The sequence below is a fragment of the Euprymna scolopes genome, chromosome 20 (genome assembly GCF_053919585.1).
Source record: "Euprymna scolopes isolate OS-2025 chromosome 20, ASM5391958v1, whole genome shotgun sequence".
In the NCBI taxonomy this organism is placed as follows: Eukaryota; Metazoa; Mollusca; class Cephalopoda; order Sepiida; family Sepiolidae; genus Euprymna; species Euprymna scolopes.
The window spans coordinates 88,432,289-88,452,410 of record NC_136501.1 but is presented as its reverse complement, the minus strand read 5'-3'; the positions used below and the strand labels follow the sequence as shown (position 1 = coordinate 88,452,410).

The following is a 20,122-nucleotide window of genomic DNA, read 5'->3' as shown; positions in this document are numbered from 1 at the left end:
TGAGAAAAGGGTATTGCTGATCACAAGTACATGGGAATGCTGACAGGTCCCTATTTACTTGCCTCTCTACGAGGGCAGGGTTAGCCACAATGTGGTGTTTAATATGGGAGAATCCAGTTTCCCAAAAAGGGACACTCTTGATTAAACAAAAATTTAAATTATCTCAGTCTAGAAGGATTTCTCCTCCACTATAATGAAGGACAAAATAGTAGAACAGATGCTACATTTTTATTTTCGCCAATTTTGTAGAGCCATACGATTTTGTGCTACATCTTCTTGCGATGGGAAGAAAATAAATCCAATCAGATCCCTGCTTGTCGGAATTAGGCATAGTTCACCTCTGTCAACACAGGCATTCCATCCTTCTCCTTAGAGAGTGATGTTTGTTCATTGTCGATCGCCTGAGGTCCCCTATCTAAGAATTTCAGTAAGTTCGTTCTCAGCTATTTTTGTACCTGACCAGATTGCATCTGCAGGGAAGTTGATTTCCCCAGTTTTTAGTCGTGTACCACATTTTGCTGTAATGGGAAGTAAAGCATCAGTGAGAGGTCGGCAGGAACTATCAGACTCTTCTTTGTCAGAATGAGATAGGATTTGGCTCAATACTAAGTGTCATCCGTCCAGGCATTAACTCCTCCTTTGGGAGGGGGAAAAATTATTGATGATAGCCTGAAACGTCTCCACCAAAGAAGACCAATGGTTCCTTTAATAGCTATTTTTTGCACCTAACCAGAGTGCCGTTCTTCTTATTCCTTTTGCCTTGTGCAATACCTTGTTGCAGTGGGGAGCAAATAAATACCAATTTGACAGTTGGGTTAGTATTTGTTTATTTATTTTACTAGCATTTCAGCCTGGTGTTGCCCGAGTGTTTGAAAGTGTATGTTGAGCAAAAAAAAAAAAAAAAAAAAGTGGTAGTAGGAAGGCAGGCTAGAACCCATACTGTGAAGGAGGAAAAGTATGGGGAAAAAACGTAATGTCTTTGCTTTTACAACCACCGCCAAACCGGAAGTGACATAGGTTTAAATTAAGGCTAGACAATTAAAAAGAGGGGACGACTTTCGACAATATTGGCGAAAAAAGCGAACCCCCCCCCTATAGAAAAGTGCCCAGTTGAAGGTGAAGAAATTAATGTTTTTAGCCAATTTTTCGATATTTGTCGTCTGAAAAGTCAGGCTTAAAAACGATACTGGTCTTTTGAAAGTCCTTTGCCTCTGTTGAAAGTTTTAGGCAGACATGCAATGCAAACATACATGTATACATTTATATATTGTGTTCAAATGGACTGTTCTATCCATTGTATAAACCATAGACCTTTTGATCCCAGGTGTGGATTAAACACCAGAGCGACCCTTGCCTGCTCGGTGACGTTTACTACTCTTTTCAGTTGTAACCTTTTTACGTTGTTGTTCCAGTAATACATTGTTTAAACTCTATTCCGTTGTTCTGTTTTCTTTGCAGCTTATTGCAAGCCATAACACTGGCGACATTAGATTCGGAGAACGTACTCACGTTTAAAAACAATGTTCTAAAAAACTAAACACTGACGACATTGGATTCTAGGAGCATACTAAAATCGAAACCAGTAATGACATTGAAAAAAAAAAATACTAGCGTTGAAATAGTATTCTAAAAATACTAACGACGTCAGACTCCAATGTTATCAAGCCTAAGGAAGAGTCTAACATAACACTTGCAACTGAAAGGTTCACAGTAACTAAAAAAAAAAAAAATAAATAAAAACGCAGCTCATTACGGAAAAAAAGAGTTGAAAAGTTTGTCACAACTTTCAAAGATAGCGCTGTACTTTTGCAAAAAGAAAAAGGTTTGTCGCGACTTAGAAAGGTAAATTTTTATATTTTTGGAAAAAGAATTCGTCACTTGTGATTTTTGCTGCTAAAATCGGGCGTTATTTTTTTCCTCTGGAGAAAAATATACACTTGATGTTTTTCCTTTAGACAATGAACGTTTTATATATTTATGTTGTTTTTTTCTGTTCGTTTTATTGTCTGGAGGAAGAAATAAGAAAGAATAAAACGGTTTTGTAAAATTCAGTGAACGTTTTGAAATTGCTAATGCTGACAAAGCAAAATGGACGAATTGAAAGTAGCATTAGAACATTTGACCAAGTTGCATATCGAAGCGTCAGTCACAATCCAAAAAACACTGGATTGAACGTCAAATACAATTTGAGGAATAGCAAAAGGAATTGCAAAAACAGTTAGCGGAATGTCAAATACGGACCGAGGAACAGCAAAAGGAAGTTCAAAAACAGTTAGCCGAGCGTCAATTAGAAGTTCAAAAACAGTTAGCCGAATGTCAATTATGAACAGAGGAATAGCTTACAAAAATTGTTAAGAATAATGCGAATGTGAAAAGCGATTCAGCATTTTCTCAGAATACAATATGAACCGCGATAGAAAATTTTAAATACGAGGAAGAGGAAAAATCATTCACAGCGTATTTTCGGCGTTATGAAGATTTTTTTAATACTGACTGCAGCAACTGGTCTGATCAAAAGAAAACCAGACTTCTACTACGAAAATTGGAAACGGCTGAGCATGATAAATTCGTGGATTACATCTTGCCTTGGAAAACAGCAGATTCATCATTCAATGAAATGGTAAATTTGTTAACAGAACTTTTCTTGCCAAAAACGTCTCTTTTCCATAAGCGTTGGAGATGTTTGAATGTGGTAAAAGACGATAATGACGATTTTGACACCTACGCAGCTGTAGTGAACAAACACTATGATGAATTTAAGTTGTCTGAACTAACAGCAGACAATTTTAAATGTCTTGTGTTTGCACAAGGGTTAACCTCGGGAAAAAATGCAGAAATCAGGCGCAGAGTCCTTACAAAATTAGAAAATGAACCGAACTTAACACTTCAAAAATTGACTGAGGATTGTCAAAAATTAGAAATTATAAAAAAAAAAATGCAAGAAATATCGAAGCAGGCATCACGAATATAAAAAAAGTAACTAAGAAAAAAACCGTCGAAATGGCACACAGACACTAACCACCGAAACTCAGAAAAACTAAAAGCACCAAGAACTTGTTTCAGATGTGGTGGAATACATTTGGTAAGAGATTGCCCATTTTTAACAAAAAGATGCCATTTATGCAATAAGATCGGTCATAAAAGTTCGCACTGTAGGAAAACTCAGAATAGAAGCCATGTACGTCAAACGAGAACTAAGGACATCGTAGATGAAAATCTATGCAAATATGTAATGGTTAACATTTTCAGCAAGGCTATTAAATTCCAATTAGACAGTGGATCGGATCTTTCAATAATAAATCTCAAAACGTGGAAAATATTACGAATGCCGACTATGTTAAAAACAGAACGGCGACGGCCGTTAATAGTACAAAAATTCATTTTGAAGGTGAATTAATTACAAACGTCACTTTACGGGGGAAAACAAAAAAAACTAAGATTATATGTGCTAAAAGATAGTGAGAACCTGTTCGGTTCTGACAGCATGGAGGAGTTTCGTCTCTGGGATCTTCCTATATCCACATTCTGCAAGAAAGTAGATACATGCCCAGCAGAAATGGAGAAACTTATAACTTGTTTTAAAAAAGAATTCACAAACGTATTTACTCCTGGCCTGGGGAGATGTACAAAAATGGCCACAGATTTTTAGTTGAAACCTGGCACACAACCAGTGTTTAAAAGAAACGTAATGTCCCATTTGCTTCCCTGGACAAAATAAATCAGGAACTAGACAGATTAGAAAGCATCGGTATACTGGCTAAAATTGAATATAGTGAGTGGGCTGCTCCCGCAGTTTACGTAAAGAAAAAGTCCAGGGAAATTCGCGTTTGCACCGACTTCGCGACCGGACTCAACGGGTCCTTAGAAGATTTTCACTATCCATTACCTAGTCCAGAAGAAGTGTTCACAAAATTAAATGGTGGCAAGTTTTTTTCTAAGATCGACCTAAGCGACGCTTACCTACAGATTCTGGTAAACGACAAAAGTGCTAACCTCCTCTGTATCAACACTCATTGGGATTTGTACAGATACGAAAGACTCGCGTTTGGTATCAAGGTGGCACCTGCAATATTCCAGCAAGTAATGGATACTATGCTGTCCGGCTTAGACACCGCAATCGCATATCTTAATGACATTATCATAGCGAGCAAAAGCGGGGAGGAACATGAAAAACATATCAGACAAGTATTCAGTTGAATACAAGATTATGGATTTAAGATCAAAGCAGATAAATGCAAGTTCTTTTTACAAACAATTAAATACCTTGGTCAAATAATCGATAAAGATGGCAAATGCCCAGACCCAGATAGGGCGACTACTATTAAAGAAATGTCGGCACCAGTAAACATAATTCAATTGCTGAGTTTTTTATGTTTGGCAAATTATTATCAGGGGTTCATCCTAAATATGCACAAATTGCGCGCACCACTTAATGAATTGGTGAAAAAGGATAAGGCTTGGGAGTGGACAGAAGATTGCCAGACATCATTCCAAGAAATAAAAAGAACCCTCACTTCAAAACTATTCCTAGTGCACTTCAACCTGCAGTTGGAAATAATAGTAGCTAGCGACACTAGTCAATATGGCGTCGGGGCGTGCATGCTACTTCAAATGCCGGATGGCTCGAAACAGCCTATTGCTTTTGCATCACGGACTCTCTTGCTAGCGGAAAAGAATTATTCTCAGATCGAGAAAGAGGCCCTAGGAATTATATTTGCAGTTTCAAAATTCCACCGGTTCTTCTACGGAAGACATTTTTTTCTACAAACCAACCATAAGCCGTTGATATCCATTTTTGGATCCAAACAAAGACTTTCAACATTCACTGTGAATCGACTATTTAGATGGGGAACTATTCTGCTGAACTATAATTTTACAATTCAATTTCTCCCCTCAAAACAACTAGCCCATGCAGACGGTCTATCAAGACTGATTCCTGCCAAAATGGAACTTCTTGAAGATTCAGTAATCGCGGCACTACATATTAATAGTGATGTAAAAACCATGATAAACAATATTATCCGCAAACTGCTGGTCACACTTCAGGAAATTAAGTCAGAATCCCTAAATGACAATTTCATCCAAACCACGAAGCAGAAATTAGCACTGGGTGACACCAGTTCAGACAATTTTTTTGGTTGTGATGAAATACTGTTATACGGTGAAAGAGTTGTCACCCCCAAGCCCTTCAAAAAAGAATTCTCAGGGATTTTCACATGGGGCATCCAGGAATAAACAGAATGAAAAGCCTAATGAGAAGTTTTGTTTATTGATCAGCTATGGACCAAGATATTAACTGACATCATGAACAGATGCAAAGGCTGTGCTTTGGCTGTAAAAGCACCACCGATAACATATAAACCTTGGCCTAAGGTTGAACAACCATGGTCGAGGATCCATATCGATTATGCGGGACCTGTGGAGGATTTTTACTACCTGATAGTAGTTGACTCTTACTCTAAATGGCCAGAGGTACTAAGATGCAAAAAACCGACCATGGCAACAACAACAAATTTTTTATTGGAATTGTTTGCTCGGTTTGGAGTTGTAGACTGTCTGGTTAGCGACAACGCTACACAGTTCACCTCAACAGAGTTCAGAGAATTCTGCGAGACGTATCAAGTCAAGCATATTACGACACCCCAGTACCATGCCAGAAGCAATGGCCAGGCCAAACGCTTCATCGATATGCTTAAAAGAGCATTAAAAAAGGCGTCCGGTACATCGACAGAAAAGGCCCTTCAGCAATTTCTGCAGGTTTACAGAATCACGAGAAATCCGAACAAACCAGATGTGGGATCCCCAGCAGAAATCATATTTGGACGGAAAATAAAATCCGTATTTGATAAACTGCTACCCAAACGCATAGTACACAACAGAACCTCTACAATGCCAACGAAATGGTTTAACAGTGGAGATAACGTGTATTTTAGACATTTTAGAAATAACGTTTCTTTTTGGGAACAGGGCACGATCTTACGAAGAATCGGCCATGTTACATACATCATTCAGGGCCCAAAGTTCTAACATAAGAGGCACTGAACCAAATCAGGAAACATTTCTACAAGGATCAAGAAGAACCACCGTAGGACGGCAGTGAGGCGATTGAAACTGTGCATGACTGTTTGGATATAGACCCTCCAAAAGGGATGTCAGAACTGAGACGCTCCAGCAAAAAGAGGAAGCACACAGACCCCTTGGAAGAAATACTGATTTTCACAACTGCGGAAATCAGCTTGAGAGGGGGGGGTGTTGTGGGAGAATCACCCTCCAAATGGACTGTTCTATGCATTATATAAGCCATAGACATTTTGATCCCAGGTGTGGATTAAACACCAGAGCGACCCTCGTCTGCTCGTTGACGTTTACTACTCTTTTCAGTTGTAAACTTTTTACGTTGTTGTTCCAGTAATACATTGTTTAAACTCTATTCCGTTGTTCTGGTTTCTTTGTGGCTTATTGCAAGTCATAACATATTGGTAACTCAAATTTTCGACCCAAACCGATTAAAAAGCCTGCCCTATCTCTGAATACACTTTATGTACAATTTCAAATGTTTAGACCAGAAATTTTCTGAGTAATTTGGTAGGGACCACAGTGGTCAATTTTTTAACTTCAACCCCTATTATGCCCCCTTAACATTTATTGTTTTGGGCTCAAATCAAGTTATTAAGTTAGATACATGTCCAAAGAACCTATATCTAAAATTTCAAGTGTTTAGACCCAAAATTGGTGGAGGAGTTTGGTAGAGTTTTCAAAAGTCAAATCGTTGAATTTTGATTTGACCCCTTAGCAGCCAAATTTCTGGCCGAAAATTGATTACAAAGATTTTCTCAAATCTCACTGCCTTGTATATCAAATTTCGAGTCTGTAGACTGAAAATTGACAGAGTTATTGTGTAGGGAAATGTACACAGACAGACAGACACACAGACAGACAGACACTTTCACTTTTATAGATATATAGATTAAATATATAAATTATTAATTTTGATGGGTTTTTTTTACATGGTAATCACCACTTATCAAGGCCATGAAGCCACTCGAGGATAAGGGTTATTGCGAGTACAGTAATCAATGGGATAGTATCGTAGTAATCATTAGTATTGGAGATTTGATAAAGTGTCTTATTTAAGGGGGCGGTTCGTCAGGAATTTGTTTATGTTGGACTTGAAGACATCCAAGTTGTTGTCAGGTGGAAAACAGGCAAACAAAAGAGAGTTCCACAGGCGTGCACTTCTAAGAAAGAAGCTTTGTTCATGGAATCTACGTTTTGATTTAAAGAGTGGGGGAAATTATTGACAGTGGTTTCAGCAAGACAGGCGTTTTTCGTGAAAGATTGGCGAGGGGAGACCAGAGATTGGAGCTCAGACGAGCACTTGCCATGGAAATAACAATAAAAAAAGACAGGCTCGCAACATCTCTTCTGTGGGAGAGAGGTTGCAGGGAAGAGAAAAGGGCATCCCCCACTAAGCTGCAAAGCCTATTTTGTACTCTGTCAAGGCAGTGTTGTATTTTTTTGTGGTTCGTTTATTATTATTATTTAGATGATGAATGTTCTTTTGTTGTTCATGTTAAGAAGAGTAAGAGTTTTAGGAGTGCTCATGTGTCTTAATCATGTTGTTGGAAGAGATGGAGACATTAACAAGTTTATATAAAGAGAGAGAGTACATATAAATACACTTTGAGAAGGTGATTCGATATATAGATAGATAGATCGAGAAATTGGCATTCATGCTATTGACAGTTCTGTATGAAACGGGAGTGTTTATATAACATTTATAGTTTGACATATATACTTTCTAACACATATTTTTTAGATGATGATTTTATCAAATGTTCTTATACATAAATGGACAACACCTTTTTCCGTTGAATTACAACACGAAAACACATGTTATGAAAAACATGATGATCATTTATTTCTTCCATATGACCGGTCAATGGCTTTGCATCCAGGAATTCAAAGGTTTTTTACATCTTCTGCTTCTAAAACCCTCTCGCTTCCAGATGGTGCCATGGTTCAGTCTGAACCTCTCTTGACTCTTCGACCCTCTGACTAACTTCGAACTCTCCTATACTGAGAAATCACATGTATGTCTGGCCAATGTGACTATAAGTTACGTGTCATAAACATGCGCGATTTGCACGTTTTTGAAACCATTTCTGATGACCAGGAAATTTCCCATTTTCCTTTGTTGTTTTACAAAGGAATTTAATCTACTTATCTAATTCATATAACCCATATTTTATTATTCATTCTTTCTAACAATGTGCATAGTTTCCAGCCAAATTTGTATTTATTAAATATTTTAACAGAATCAACAATTTACTGGACATTCCATTTAAAACCTATTGTTCTTTAAAACTTATCTACAGGGTTCGATTCCCGTTTTATCTAATTTTATTTTCATTTAACTAATTCTCTTTATTTTTACTTACATGAAAAGGGGACAAGCCTTTTTATGCAACAGCAGGATAGGCTGTTTTTAGCAGCTCCTGCCCAGATGTGGCAGTAGTACTCCATCCTTGGACATACTTGGCTTTTATATAGATAGAGAATTGCATCAGCAGTGAGATATCTACTGGAGTGGTAGAAGGAACCCACCATTTTTCCAGCGACCTTGTCAACAGACTTGATGTACGTGTTCCATTTCAGGTCAGGAGTAAAGGTCAATCCCAGAAGCTTGTCAAAACATGGAATCTCCCCAAGACGAGAGCCATCCATTTCAATTGTTGCCAGATGGGGATCAGAGCGTTGATGATGTAAAGATAGGAGCTTGGTTTTAGATGCATTAAAAGTAACAAGCCACCTCTTCCCCCATTGTACCACGCACTCAAGATCAGAGGAGAGAGAATCAAAGAGAACTTTGTCATTTACAGCCTTTGATGTGTTGCCATAGATGGTCGTGTCATCAGCATAGATGTCAACAAATGATTTAAGTATGTGTTTTGGGAGATCATTGATGTAGATGAGGAAGAGAGTTGGGCCCAAGATGGACCCCTGAGGGACTCCGGCATTAATACTGTGGGCTTCTGATTTCTGCCTATCAACCACTACTATTTTGAGCCTATCAGAGAGAAATGATTTAATAATTGAGAAAACATTTCCAGTAATACCGTAGCTGGAAATTACAATTATATGTTTTTACAAGGATTATAAAAATTAAAGGATTTCACACAACCAAAATACATGACGATGTCATCTTTGTCCCTTCCACCCACCCTCTCTCTCTCTCTCTCTCTCTCTCTCTCTCTATCTATCTATCTATCTATCTATCTATCTCTCCCTCTTCTCATTCGATCCTCCTCTCTTTCCTCTTTTATCTTTTTTAAATATTTACATAATTACAAAGTCAGGATTTCACCAAGTTAGAATCCATGGTGATGTTATAACATATACCCCTCTCTCTCTCTCTCTCTCTCTCTCTCTCTATATATATATATATATATATATATATATATATATATATATATACCTCTGTCTGTCTGTCTCTCTCTCTCTCTGTCTCTCTCTCTCTATATATATACATACATATATATATATATATATATATATATATATATATATATATATATATATATATGCTGGTGCGGTGGGCTGGTCATGTATTGAGGATGCCCGATGACAGAATTCCAAAAATTGCGATGTACAGTCAATTTGAGGGTGGTAAAAGAATTGTTGGACGTCCTTGGCTTAGGTACAAGGACAAGTTGAAGAGTAACTTGTCTGCAGTGAACATACCATACAGGAGTCTTGAAGATGAGGTGAATGACCGAAAAGGATGGAGATCAAGGTGTTTTGAAGGTCTCCAGAGGTTTCAATCTGAAAGCTTAAGGCAACTGAAAGGAAACAGAGTAAGAGCAAAACGACTAGCAGCCGCACCAATATCTGCAGCATTAAATCCACATTCATGTTCTATTTTTGGCCTTGTCTGCAAGTCCCTTGCTGGACTGAAAAGTCATCAGAGGCAAAAGCATAAATGAGTTTTAGAAATATGGGTTGTCCGAACCTCATACGTCGAAATCGACGGGAGAGTCCATCATATATATATATATATATATATATATATATATATATATATATATATATATATGACCAACCTGTAATAACGTGGGGATGGAATTTTTTCCCCAAATGAACACACCAGGTTATTCATGTACAAATTGACTTTTTGTTGATAACACCGGATGGAAATTGCATCTGAGGAGTTAACGAGAAGAAAATTTTTATGAAAAAATATAATTATAGAATTGTCATCCCATTAACGAAATGGCTGTAATGAAGAGATCCAATATGAAATAAACAAGAGTTATATAAGAGAACAAAATGTAAGTCTTTCAAAATTACTCAATATTAAAATAGCTCTAGGATATCTATACCTATTGAGCTTATTATATATCTACAATACAATGAGCACTGTTTTCTTTTAATAGTATTAATACATTTACTAGCACATTAAAATAAACTCTGCTCTTTAGACTCAAGGTCTAATTCACTCTCTCTCTCTCTCTCTCTCTCTCTCTCTCTCTCTCTCTATATATATATATATATATATATATATATATATATATATGTATATATGATATATATATATATAATATATATATATGATATATATATATGATATATATATATATATATATATATATATATATATATGATATATTGTTAAGAGAAACATTTTCACACCCTTCATATATATCAATTAAGCAGACACCCCTTCCCACACCCAATCCTTAGCAGACGGAGTCAAAATGAGGCTGGCCGAGCGACCTAGATTTCTACACCCACGCAATGACTTTCAACTGTCGCCAACAAGAAAAACGCGGGAGAATCAAGGTAGTTCGACGAAGGCGGTGGACACGGAAACATGTGTGGGGGCATTCTGCTCGAAAAATGGAAACACCGCGGTTGATTTGCATGGTGAAAAAAAAAAAAAAAAGAAAAACATCTCGTCGACTCGTATCGTGCCACAAAGGAACAATATATACCCACCTTGGCACTAATCGATTGGAATTCACGCCGTGCTGATAAGGAATAACATATATCCACCTTAGCATAAATGGATTGGAATTTACAAGAATCGATCCTTCAAACCAGCACCTCATAAAAGGGAAAGAAGCTTCGGGTGAATTGAACGTCGACTCAACAAGTTAAGTAACTCTTTCTAAATTGTTTTTGCTCGATCAATTATGTGAACTGTTGAATGCCCCATGGAAAAAAAGGAAAAAGAAAAAGAAAAAAATGGGGAAAAGAAAAGCAACCCTCGAACTAAGGTTTTTTTCCTAAATGCTGAATCCCCCCCCCCTGTTGATCGGCCCATAAGTAACATATCATTGACTATAAAAAAAAAGAAAAAAAGGAAGAAGAAAAAAAAGGGGGAAAGAAAAGAAAAAAAAAATAGAGGAAAAAGGGAAAAACTATCTCTATATCTTGAGACTTTCAGTGTGACCCCCCCCCTCTCTGAGTATCCCTCATATCTCGTTGATTCTCATCGAAGAGAACAAAAAGAACCTTCCTAAGACAATCGAAATATCACTCACCCCCCCCCCCTCTCCTTGTCCGGCTCGTGGTACCGCCCCATGGGGGCTCTCCGGAGATCAGTTATACACCAAGCAAGTGTAATTTCCTTGCTTGAATAAAAAAAAAATCCTCGTGAACGTACTTGTGCATTATACACGGACGGTAAGGCAAAATGACGGACACCGACGAATTCCTTAAAAATCCATCCCCAGATAAATTATATAGATTAAAAAAAGATGATCTAATAGTAATAGGAAAGAAATTAGACCTAGAGGTTAGGGGAGCTATGAGGAAAAGCCAGTTAATGAGAATAATAGCTGAGCACATGGTAGACAATGACCGCTTCGATGAAGAAGTGCTGGAAGATTTACCGGCGGAGAAAACGACCATGACTCCTGATCAGGTCGAACTAGAGAAAGCCAGAATAATGGCGAAAGCCGAGGTAGAAAAAGCTCGAATTGAGCAAGAGATTAGGATGAGCGAATTAAGTATAGCTCACCAGCCACAGCAAGTCAGACAAAACAGATTCGACATAACTAAACAAGTGCGATTGGTCCCAAAATTTGTAGAAAAGGAGGTGGACGATTGCTTTGCGCACTTCGAGAGAACCGCCCTAAATTATGGGCTGGCCACAAGAGTGTTGGGCAATGCTGTTACAAACGGCATTAAGCGGTAAGGCCCAAAAGACACATGCGGCACTTCCAGCGGAAGACTGTGCCGATTACGAGGTAGTAAAAGAAGCAATTCTTAAAAGTTATGAACTCGTCCCACAAGCTTATCAACAGAAGTTCAGAAACTCAAAGAAAAGCGAGGGACAAACCTACGTAGAGTTTGTTAAACTCAAAGAGAATTATTTTGATCGGTGGTGCAATGCCAAAAACATAGAGGGTAACTTCAACAAATTGAAACAACTCATGTTAATTGAAGAATTTCAAAACTGCATACCCGATGACATGAGGATACACCTGACCGACAAAAAGGCTGAAACAGCAATCGATATAGCCACGGCAGCCGACGAATACATATTGACTCACAAGAGAAGCAAGGCAAAACTACAGGGACCCATGCAGTCACAGGTCAGGGAACATTGTGCAGTAAAGACACTGTACGAAAATCCACGAGTACCCATCAGAAATCCCCTCAACACAACCAACCGACCAGTACTGGGACGGGAAGCGAGACCTATAGTATGCTTCAACTGTGGGAAGCCAGGTCATGTAGCTGCGAAGTGTCAGGCGAAACGATTCACGGAGATGAATCGGAATACCCCAGCCAAACCACAAGGGGCGATATCTCAGGGAATAGATGAAACGTACGAACCCTTCATATCGAAAGGATATATCGCGCGAGATAAGGAAGGTCAAGGAGAACCCATTAACATTCTCAGGGACACGGGAGCATCCCAATCCCTAGTGAAAAGAGGATGCATGCCTAAAGAAGCGACAAGATCCGCAGGTAGAGCGACCACGATAAGGGGCATAGGAAACAGACCCATAACGATTCCACTATTTAAAGTCCACTTAGTGTCGGATTGGGGCTCAGGAGAAATAACTGTAGGCGTAATTGACGAATTACCGATGACAGGGGTAGCCATGATACTAGGAAATGACATCGCGAAATATCAAGACGGGAAACCCATAGGGGTGACCACAAGAAGTAGAGCGATAGAGAGGGGAAATGTAGAAGACAAGCCGTCAGGGGAAAAGTAACCGAGACCAGTGGTAACACCCCAACCTTGTTTACCCGTGCCACGACAAGTGCTGATCAAGGAGCAACAGAATGACGGCGACCTAAAACCCTTATTCTGTCGGGTTGGAGAAGAATATCCTAACAAATCAAAAAGTCAATATTTCCTCAATAGGGGCGTACTAATGAGGAAATGGAATGCCCCCAAGACAAAGGGAGAGTCGGGAGATACTGTGCGGGAACAAGTAATGGTACCCGACATGTATCGAGAGGATATCATGAAAGTGGCACATGAGATACCACTGGCGGGCCACCTAGGTGTCAACAAGACCCTAGAAAAGTTGACCAGACATTTCTACTGGCCAGGAATCGTGGGAGATGTCAAAACGTTCTGTAGAACTTGTGGGACGTGCCAAAAGACTGGAAAACCCAACGAGAATATTCCCCCAGCCCCACTCCAACCTATACCGGCAGTGGAAGAACCGTTTAGTAGGGTAATAGTGGACTGTGTAGGACCGCTACCCAAAACCAAAACAGGACACAAATTTATATTAACTATAATGTGCGTGTCCACAAGGTTTCCAGAGGCGATCCCACTGCGCAACATATCAACGAAAAAGGTGGTAGATGCCCTGATAAACTTTTTCACTAAAATGGGGCTACCCAGAACCATACAGACAGACCAAGGATCTAATTTTATGTCGAGGCTATTCGAGCAGGCTACGGAGCAACTGGGAATCACCCACATAAAATCCAGCGCTTATCACCCTCAATCGCAGGGGGCTCTGGAACGCTTCCACGCCACCCTGAAAACCATGCTCAGGGGCTATTGTATGGAACACGATGCCGAATGGGATCAGGGGATCCCATTTGTGCTTTTCGCAGCTCGAGAAGCCGTCCAAGACTCGTTGGGGTTCAGTCCCTTCGATCTAGTCTTCGGTCATCAGGTACGAGGACCATTAAAAATGATAAAAGAGAAATGGGTCAGCGATGAACCCTTGCCAAATAACATGACGGATTACGTCACTAAAATGCGACAAACCTTAGCCGAAACACGGAAGTTAGCTAAGACCCACCTAGAAAGTAGTCAGAGGGTCATGAAGACCACATACGATAAAAAGGCAGTAGATAGAAAGTTCGAAGAAGGAGAGGAAGTGTTAGTACTCATACCCCTGAATGGTCAACCATTCAAGTCGAAATATCAGGGACCGTACACAATTACTGAAAAGATAAGCCCACTAAAGTATAAGATATCTACCCGCAAGCGTAGAAACAAAACTCAAGTATGTCATGTGAACATGATGAAAAAATATTTCAGGAGGGCGGGAGAAAAATCAATATTGACAGCACAGTGTCACCATGAAGCTGTAAGTGATGAGTACCCCGAAAGAGATCTTCCTGTAGAAAAGGACCCACCCATTAAGTTAAAGAATTCGGAGATAATGAGTAACCTAGGGTGCAAACTTGCACACTTACCGCCGAAAGAAGGGCAAAAGTTACAAGGAATGGTAACAGAATATAGCGACCTATTTGCTGACGCACCTACGCGCACAAGAGCAATAGTGCACGACGTTGAGCTAAAGGAGAGCGAACCAATTAAACAACATCTGTATCGCATAAGTCCGAAGAAATTAGAGATAATGAAAACGGAGATAGACTACATGCTCGAACACGAGATAATAGAGCCCAGTCAAAGTGAATGGGCATCACCGTGCGTGCTGGTCGATAAACCGGACGGAACAGTGAGATTCTGTACAGATTATCGCAGAGTGAACGCGATAACCAAGGCAGCAGACGCATACCCTATGCCACGAATAGACGACTGTATAGATAAGATAGGACATGCCAAATACATCACCAAATGCGACCTTCTTAAGGGATACTGGGCAGTGCCTCTAACCGAGAGAGCCAAGCAAATATCGGCGTTTGTAACCCCAGAAGGAGCATACCAATATCGCGTAATGCCATTTGGGATGAAGAATTCCCAAGCAACATTTGTAAGACTGATGAACACATGCCTTGCTGGGATTAAAAACGTAGATACATATGTCGATGACATAGTCATTTACAATGACACATGGGCAGAACATATCGAAACAATTGAAAAAGTATTTAAGAGGTTAAGAACGGCCAAATTAACCATAAACTTAGCTAAAACAGAGTTCTGCCAGGCCGAGGTCAAATATCTAGGGCATGTGGTTGGCCATGGGAAGATCACCCCAGCAAAGGCCAAAGTAGAAGAGATAAAGAATTATCCCATACCAAAAAATGTTAGGAGTTTAAGGAGATTCCTGGGCATGGCAGGGTATTACCGCCGGTTCTGCAGGAATTTTGCATGTCTCACTGCGCCACTGACAGAGCTGTTGAAAAAGCACAAGCGATTTCAATGGACACCCGAATGCCAAGAAGCAGCTGAGAAGATCAAGCTAATGTTAAGCAGCGAGCCAGTGTTAAATGCTCCATCGTTTGACAAACCCTTCAGTGTGGAGGTAGATGCCAGCAATAGCGGGATAGGAGCAGTACTGTTACAAATGGGGGAGGATGATCAACTACACCCAGTCAGTTACTACTCAAAGAAACTGAGCAAGTTTCAAAAATCCTACTCCACAATAGAGAAGGAAGCTTTGGCGTTAGTGATGAGTTTATCTCATTTTGAAGTCTATGTATCCTCGGTGCATGGCCCGACTATCCTATACACAGACCACAACCCATTGATATACGTCAATAGAATGAAAAATAAAAACCGGCGAGTACTCTCCTGGAGTCTCATATTGCGGGAATTCGACCTAGACATCAGACACGTAAGGGGTCGGGATAACGTAATAGTGGACGCCTTATCACGTAGATTCGAAACAGAAAGGGAAGAAAAGGGGCGGGGGGAAAATTCATAAAATAGCTGTAGGAAAAAGTGATGGAAACTCCACGAACATCATTTCTTTAGAGTGACACAAGTTGGTGTCCTTAATCTCAAATATTATTTTCTTGTCTCATACGAGTAATTTTATTTTAAATACATAGAAATATAAAAAAAAAAAGAGGAACAATTCTCTTTTTTTTTCTCTTATGGAGGAAGGTGTTAAGAGAAACATTTTCACACCCTTCATATATATCAATTAAGCAGACACCCCTTCCCACACCCAATCCTTAGCAGACGGAGTCAAAATGAGGCTGGCCGAGCGACCTAGATTTCTACACCCATGCAATGACCTTCAACTGTCGCCAACAAGAAAAACGCGGGAGAATCAAGGTAGTTCGACGAAGGCGGTGGACACGGAAACATGTGTGGGGGCATTCTGCTCGAAAAATGGAAACACCGCGGTTGATTCGCATGGTGAAAAAAAAAAAAAAAAAGAAAAACATCTCGTCGACTCGTATCGTGCCACAAAGGAACAATATATACCCACCTTGGCACTAATCGATTGGAATTCACGCCGTGCTGATAAGGAATAACATATATCCACCTTAGCATAAATGGATTGGAATTTACAAGAATCGATCCTTCAAACCAGCACCTCATAAAAGGGAAAGAAGCTTCGGGTGAATTGAACGTCGACTCAACAAAAGAAGTTAAGTAACTCTTTCTAAATTGTTTTTGCTCGATCAATTATGTGAACTGTTGAATGCCCCATGAAAAAAAAGGAAAAAGAAAAAGAAAAAAATGGGGAAAAGAAAAGCAACCCTCGAACTAAGGTTTTTTTCCTAAATGCTGAATCCCCCCCCCTGTTGATCGGCCCATAAGTAACATATCATTGACTATAAAAAAAAAAGAAAAAAAGGAAGAAGAAAAAAAAAGGGGGAAAGAAAAAAAATAGAGGATAAAGGGAAAAACTATCTCTATATCTTGAGACTTTCAGTGTGACCCCCCCCTCTCTGAGTATCCCTCATATCTCGTTGATTCTCATCGAAGAGAACAAAAAGAACCTTCCTAAGACAATCGAAATATCACTCACCCCCCCCCCTCTCCTTGTCCGGCTCGTGGTACCGCCCCATGGGGGCTCTCCGGAGATCAGTTATACACCAAGCAAGTGTAATTTCCTTGCTTGAATAAAAAAAAAATCCTCGTGAACGTACTTGTGCATTATACACGGACGGTAAGGCAAAATGACGGACACCGACGAATTCCTTAAAAATCCATCCCCAGATAAATTATATAGATTAAAAAAAGATGATCTAATAGTAATAGGAAAGAAATTAGACCTAGAGGTTAGGGGAGCTATGAGGAAAAGCCAGTTAATGAGAATAATAGCTGAGCACATGGTAGACAATGACCGCTTCGATGAAGAAGTGCTGGAAGATTTACCGGCGGAGAAAACGACCATGACTCCTGATCAGGTCGAACTAGAGAAAGCCAGAATAATGGCGAAAGCCGAGGTAGAAAAAGCTCGAATTGAGCAAGAGATTAGGATGAGCGAATTAAGTATAGCTCACCAGCCACAGCAAGTCAGACAAAACAGATTCGACATAACTAAACAAGTGCGATTGGTCCCAAAATTTGTAGAAAAGGAGGTGGACGATTGCTTTGCGCACTTCGAGAGAACCGCCCTAAATTATGGGCTGGCCACAAGAGTGTTGGGCAATGCTGTTACAAACGGCATTAAGCGGTAAGGCCCAAAAGACACATGCGGCACTTCCAGCGGAAGACTGTGCCGATTACGAGGTAGTAAAAGAAGCAATTCTTAAAAGTTATGAACTCGTCCCACAAGCTTATCAACAGAAGTTCAGAAACTCAAAGAAAAGCGAGGGACAAACCTACGTAGAGTTTGTTAAACTCAAAGAGAATTATTTTGATCGGTGGTGCAATGCCAAAAACATAGAGGGTAACTTCAACAAATTGAAACAACTCATGTTAATTGAAGAATTTCAAAACTGCATACCCGATGACATGAGGATACACCTGACCGACAAAAAGGCTGAAACAGCAATCGATATAGCCACGGCAGCCGACGAATACATATTGACTCACAAGAGAAGCAAGGCAAAACTACAGGGACCCATGCAGTCACAGGTCAGGGAACATTGTGCAGTAAAGACACTGTACTTGTCCCAAATCATTGTCTGCATATATATGTTCTTTTATTTTTTTTTTTCATGTTATTTCAGTTATGATTTCAGTTGCATGTTCTGTTTTCGTAGTTACATTTTACCCGGTTCAATTTGTTTAAATAAATTGTTGATTTAATAACTCTCATACCCGTGTTGACTTGTGTCTCTTTTGTTTGCCTTACATTGCCGCCCGTGAATGCCTCGAGTATATTCCACGACGATTCTGGTCTGAACCTGGACACTGTACCATAGAGACCGCATAATTTGCAGTCGGTACCCGTCAAACTTTTCTTTTTCTTAAAACGCGTGCCCGGCCTTGGGATTTTCTCTGAGAACTCCAACCTTGGTACCGTACAGGGAGGTTCTCGTCAAGAAACAGGCTCGTGGTACCGTCACAATATATATATATATATATATATACAGGGTGACCTAAAAAAACGGGCCCCAACTCTAATTAGGCCCCGTTTCTTAGTGTTTTGAAATGAAACTTTGGTCATAACTAGTTTATTATATTCAAAACATCACATCAAAACACTAGGGTCTTTGGCCTTTTTTCCCCGTTCTACAGCATACGTTCTAGATGGCCTCTATTTAGTTTCTTTTTTTTGGGGTCATCCTGTATATATATATATATATATATATATATATATATATATATATATATATATATATATATATATATATATATATGAGTTTTTAAACTTTACTGCTGCTTTGATCTCGTTCCGTATGCTTGCCACTGACGTAGGAAGCAGAAAGAAGATTGTCAGTCATGGAGACAAAGATATTGCGTTGAACTTCTGGTTTGATCACACTCATCCATGTCCAAAGATTACGCCAATCTCAGCCAAAATGTCTGTACTGAATTGGATGTACACAATGACGTCATTATGAAAATGAGATTCAAGATGGTTGCCTGTGGAAAAAGGTCAGAAAACTAATAGGATTTTAGAAATGAATGCGGTTTGATTCCTTATCATAGGAACTTAAGATAGCTGGACGTCAACCAAGTTTTTGACCGTATATGATGGAGGAGGATCATATGTGAATCCTGATTTGTAGGATAAACGCAAAAGAAAATGACAATTAATGTTTCAAACTTTAAAATCATCATCATCATCATCATCATCATCATCATCATCATCATCAGTTTAATGTCCATTTTACCTGATGACATGTGGTGGACAGCTTTTAGAAATTCACTTTCTGTCTCTTTTTATTACTTTCTAACATGTATACCTTGGCCAAGCCCTGCTACATCAATTGTTCTACATCTACTAGCTCAGGAACTCGCATTCATCCTTTTAATGGGGCCATACCACCAAAGTCTCCTGTTCTGCACTCATCTCCATATACTGTCCAGATTTAATCTTCCTTTAAGTTTGTCAAATATGAACCCGTTTTTAAGACTTACGTTACACATTGTATCTTTCTCATATCATTTCTATCCATGCAACGTATGTCCTCAACCTTCGCTTTTTATACATCATCACACTAGCTTTGCCTGATAAATTTTTTCTCATGGTCAACAGTGGTAACAGTTTGCTTGTTAATAATAGCAACAATTCCCTGAACTTACTTCATTTTTAATACAAAAATAGCAACAATTTCATGCATGATTTCATATGTGCATCACATGCTCTTTTTTTTTTTTTTACAGGGGTGGGGGGTCACCACTTATCAAGGCTCAGAGGCCACTCGAGGATAAGGGTTAATGGGTATACATTAGTCATTGTGCTTTTAGCGTAGTAAACATTAGTGGGAATTTTATAACTTGGATTACTTAGGGGAACGGTTCAATAAGAACTTGTTCACATTGGACTTGAAGACAATCAGATTGTAGTCAGCTGGAAAGCAGGCAAACGGA

General features: G+C 39.4%; 1 protein-coding gene across 1 annotated transcript; it reads left to right on the top strand.

Moving 5' to 3' along the window:
- The first annotated feature begins 13,397 nt into the window (after positions 1–13,397).
- LOC145241624 (uncharacterized) lies at positions 13,398–15,628 on the top strand. Its single transcript, XM_080104706.1, has 3 exons — positions 13,398–14,368; positions 14,531–15,320; positions 15,488–15,628. The coding sequence occupies exons 1-3, from the start codon at positions 13,398–13,400 to the stop codon at positions 15,626–15,628; spliced, it is 1,902 nt and encodes a 633-aa protein (XP_079960832.1).
- Positions 15,629–20,122: the final 4,494 nt, after the last annotated feature.

Coding starts and splice junctions, on each gene's coding strand:
- LOC145241624 (XM_080104706.1), top strand. CDS start 13,398: ATGAGGAAATGGAATGCCCCCAAGACAAAGGGAGAGTCGGGAGATACT. Junction 14,369..14,530: donor TTCGAAGAAGGAGAGGAAGT/GTTAGTACTCAT, acceptor AAAATATTTCAG/GAGGGCGGGAGAAAAATCAA. Junction 15,321..15,487: donor ATATCGAAACAATTGAAAAA/GTATTTAAGAGG, acceptor AAAAAATGTTAG/GAGTTTAAGGAGATTCCTGG.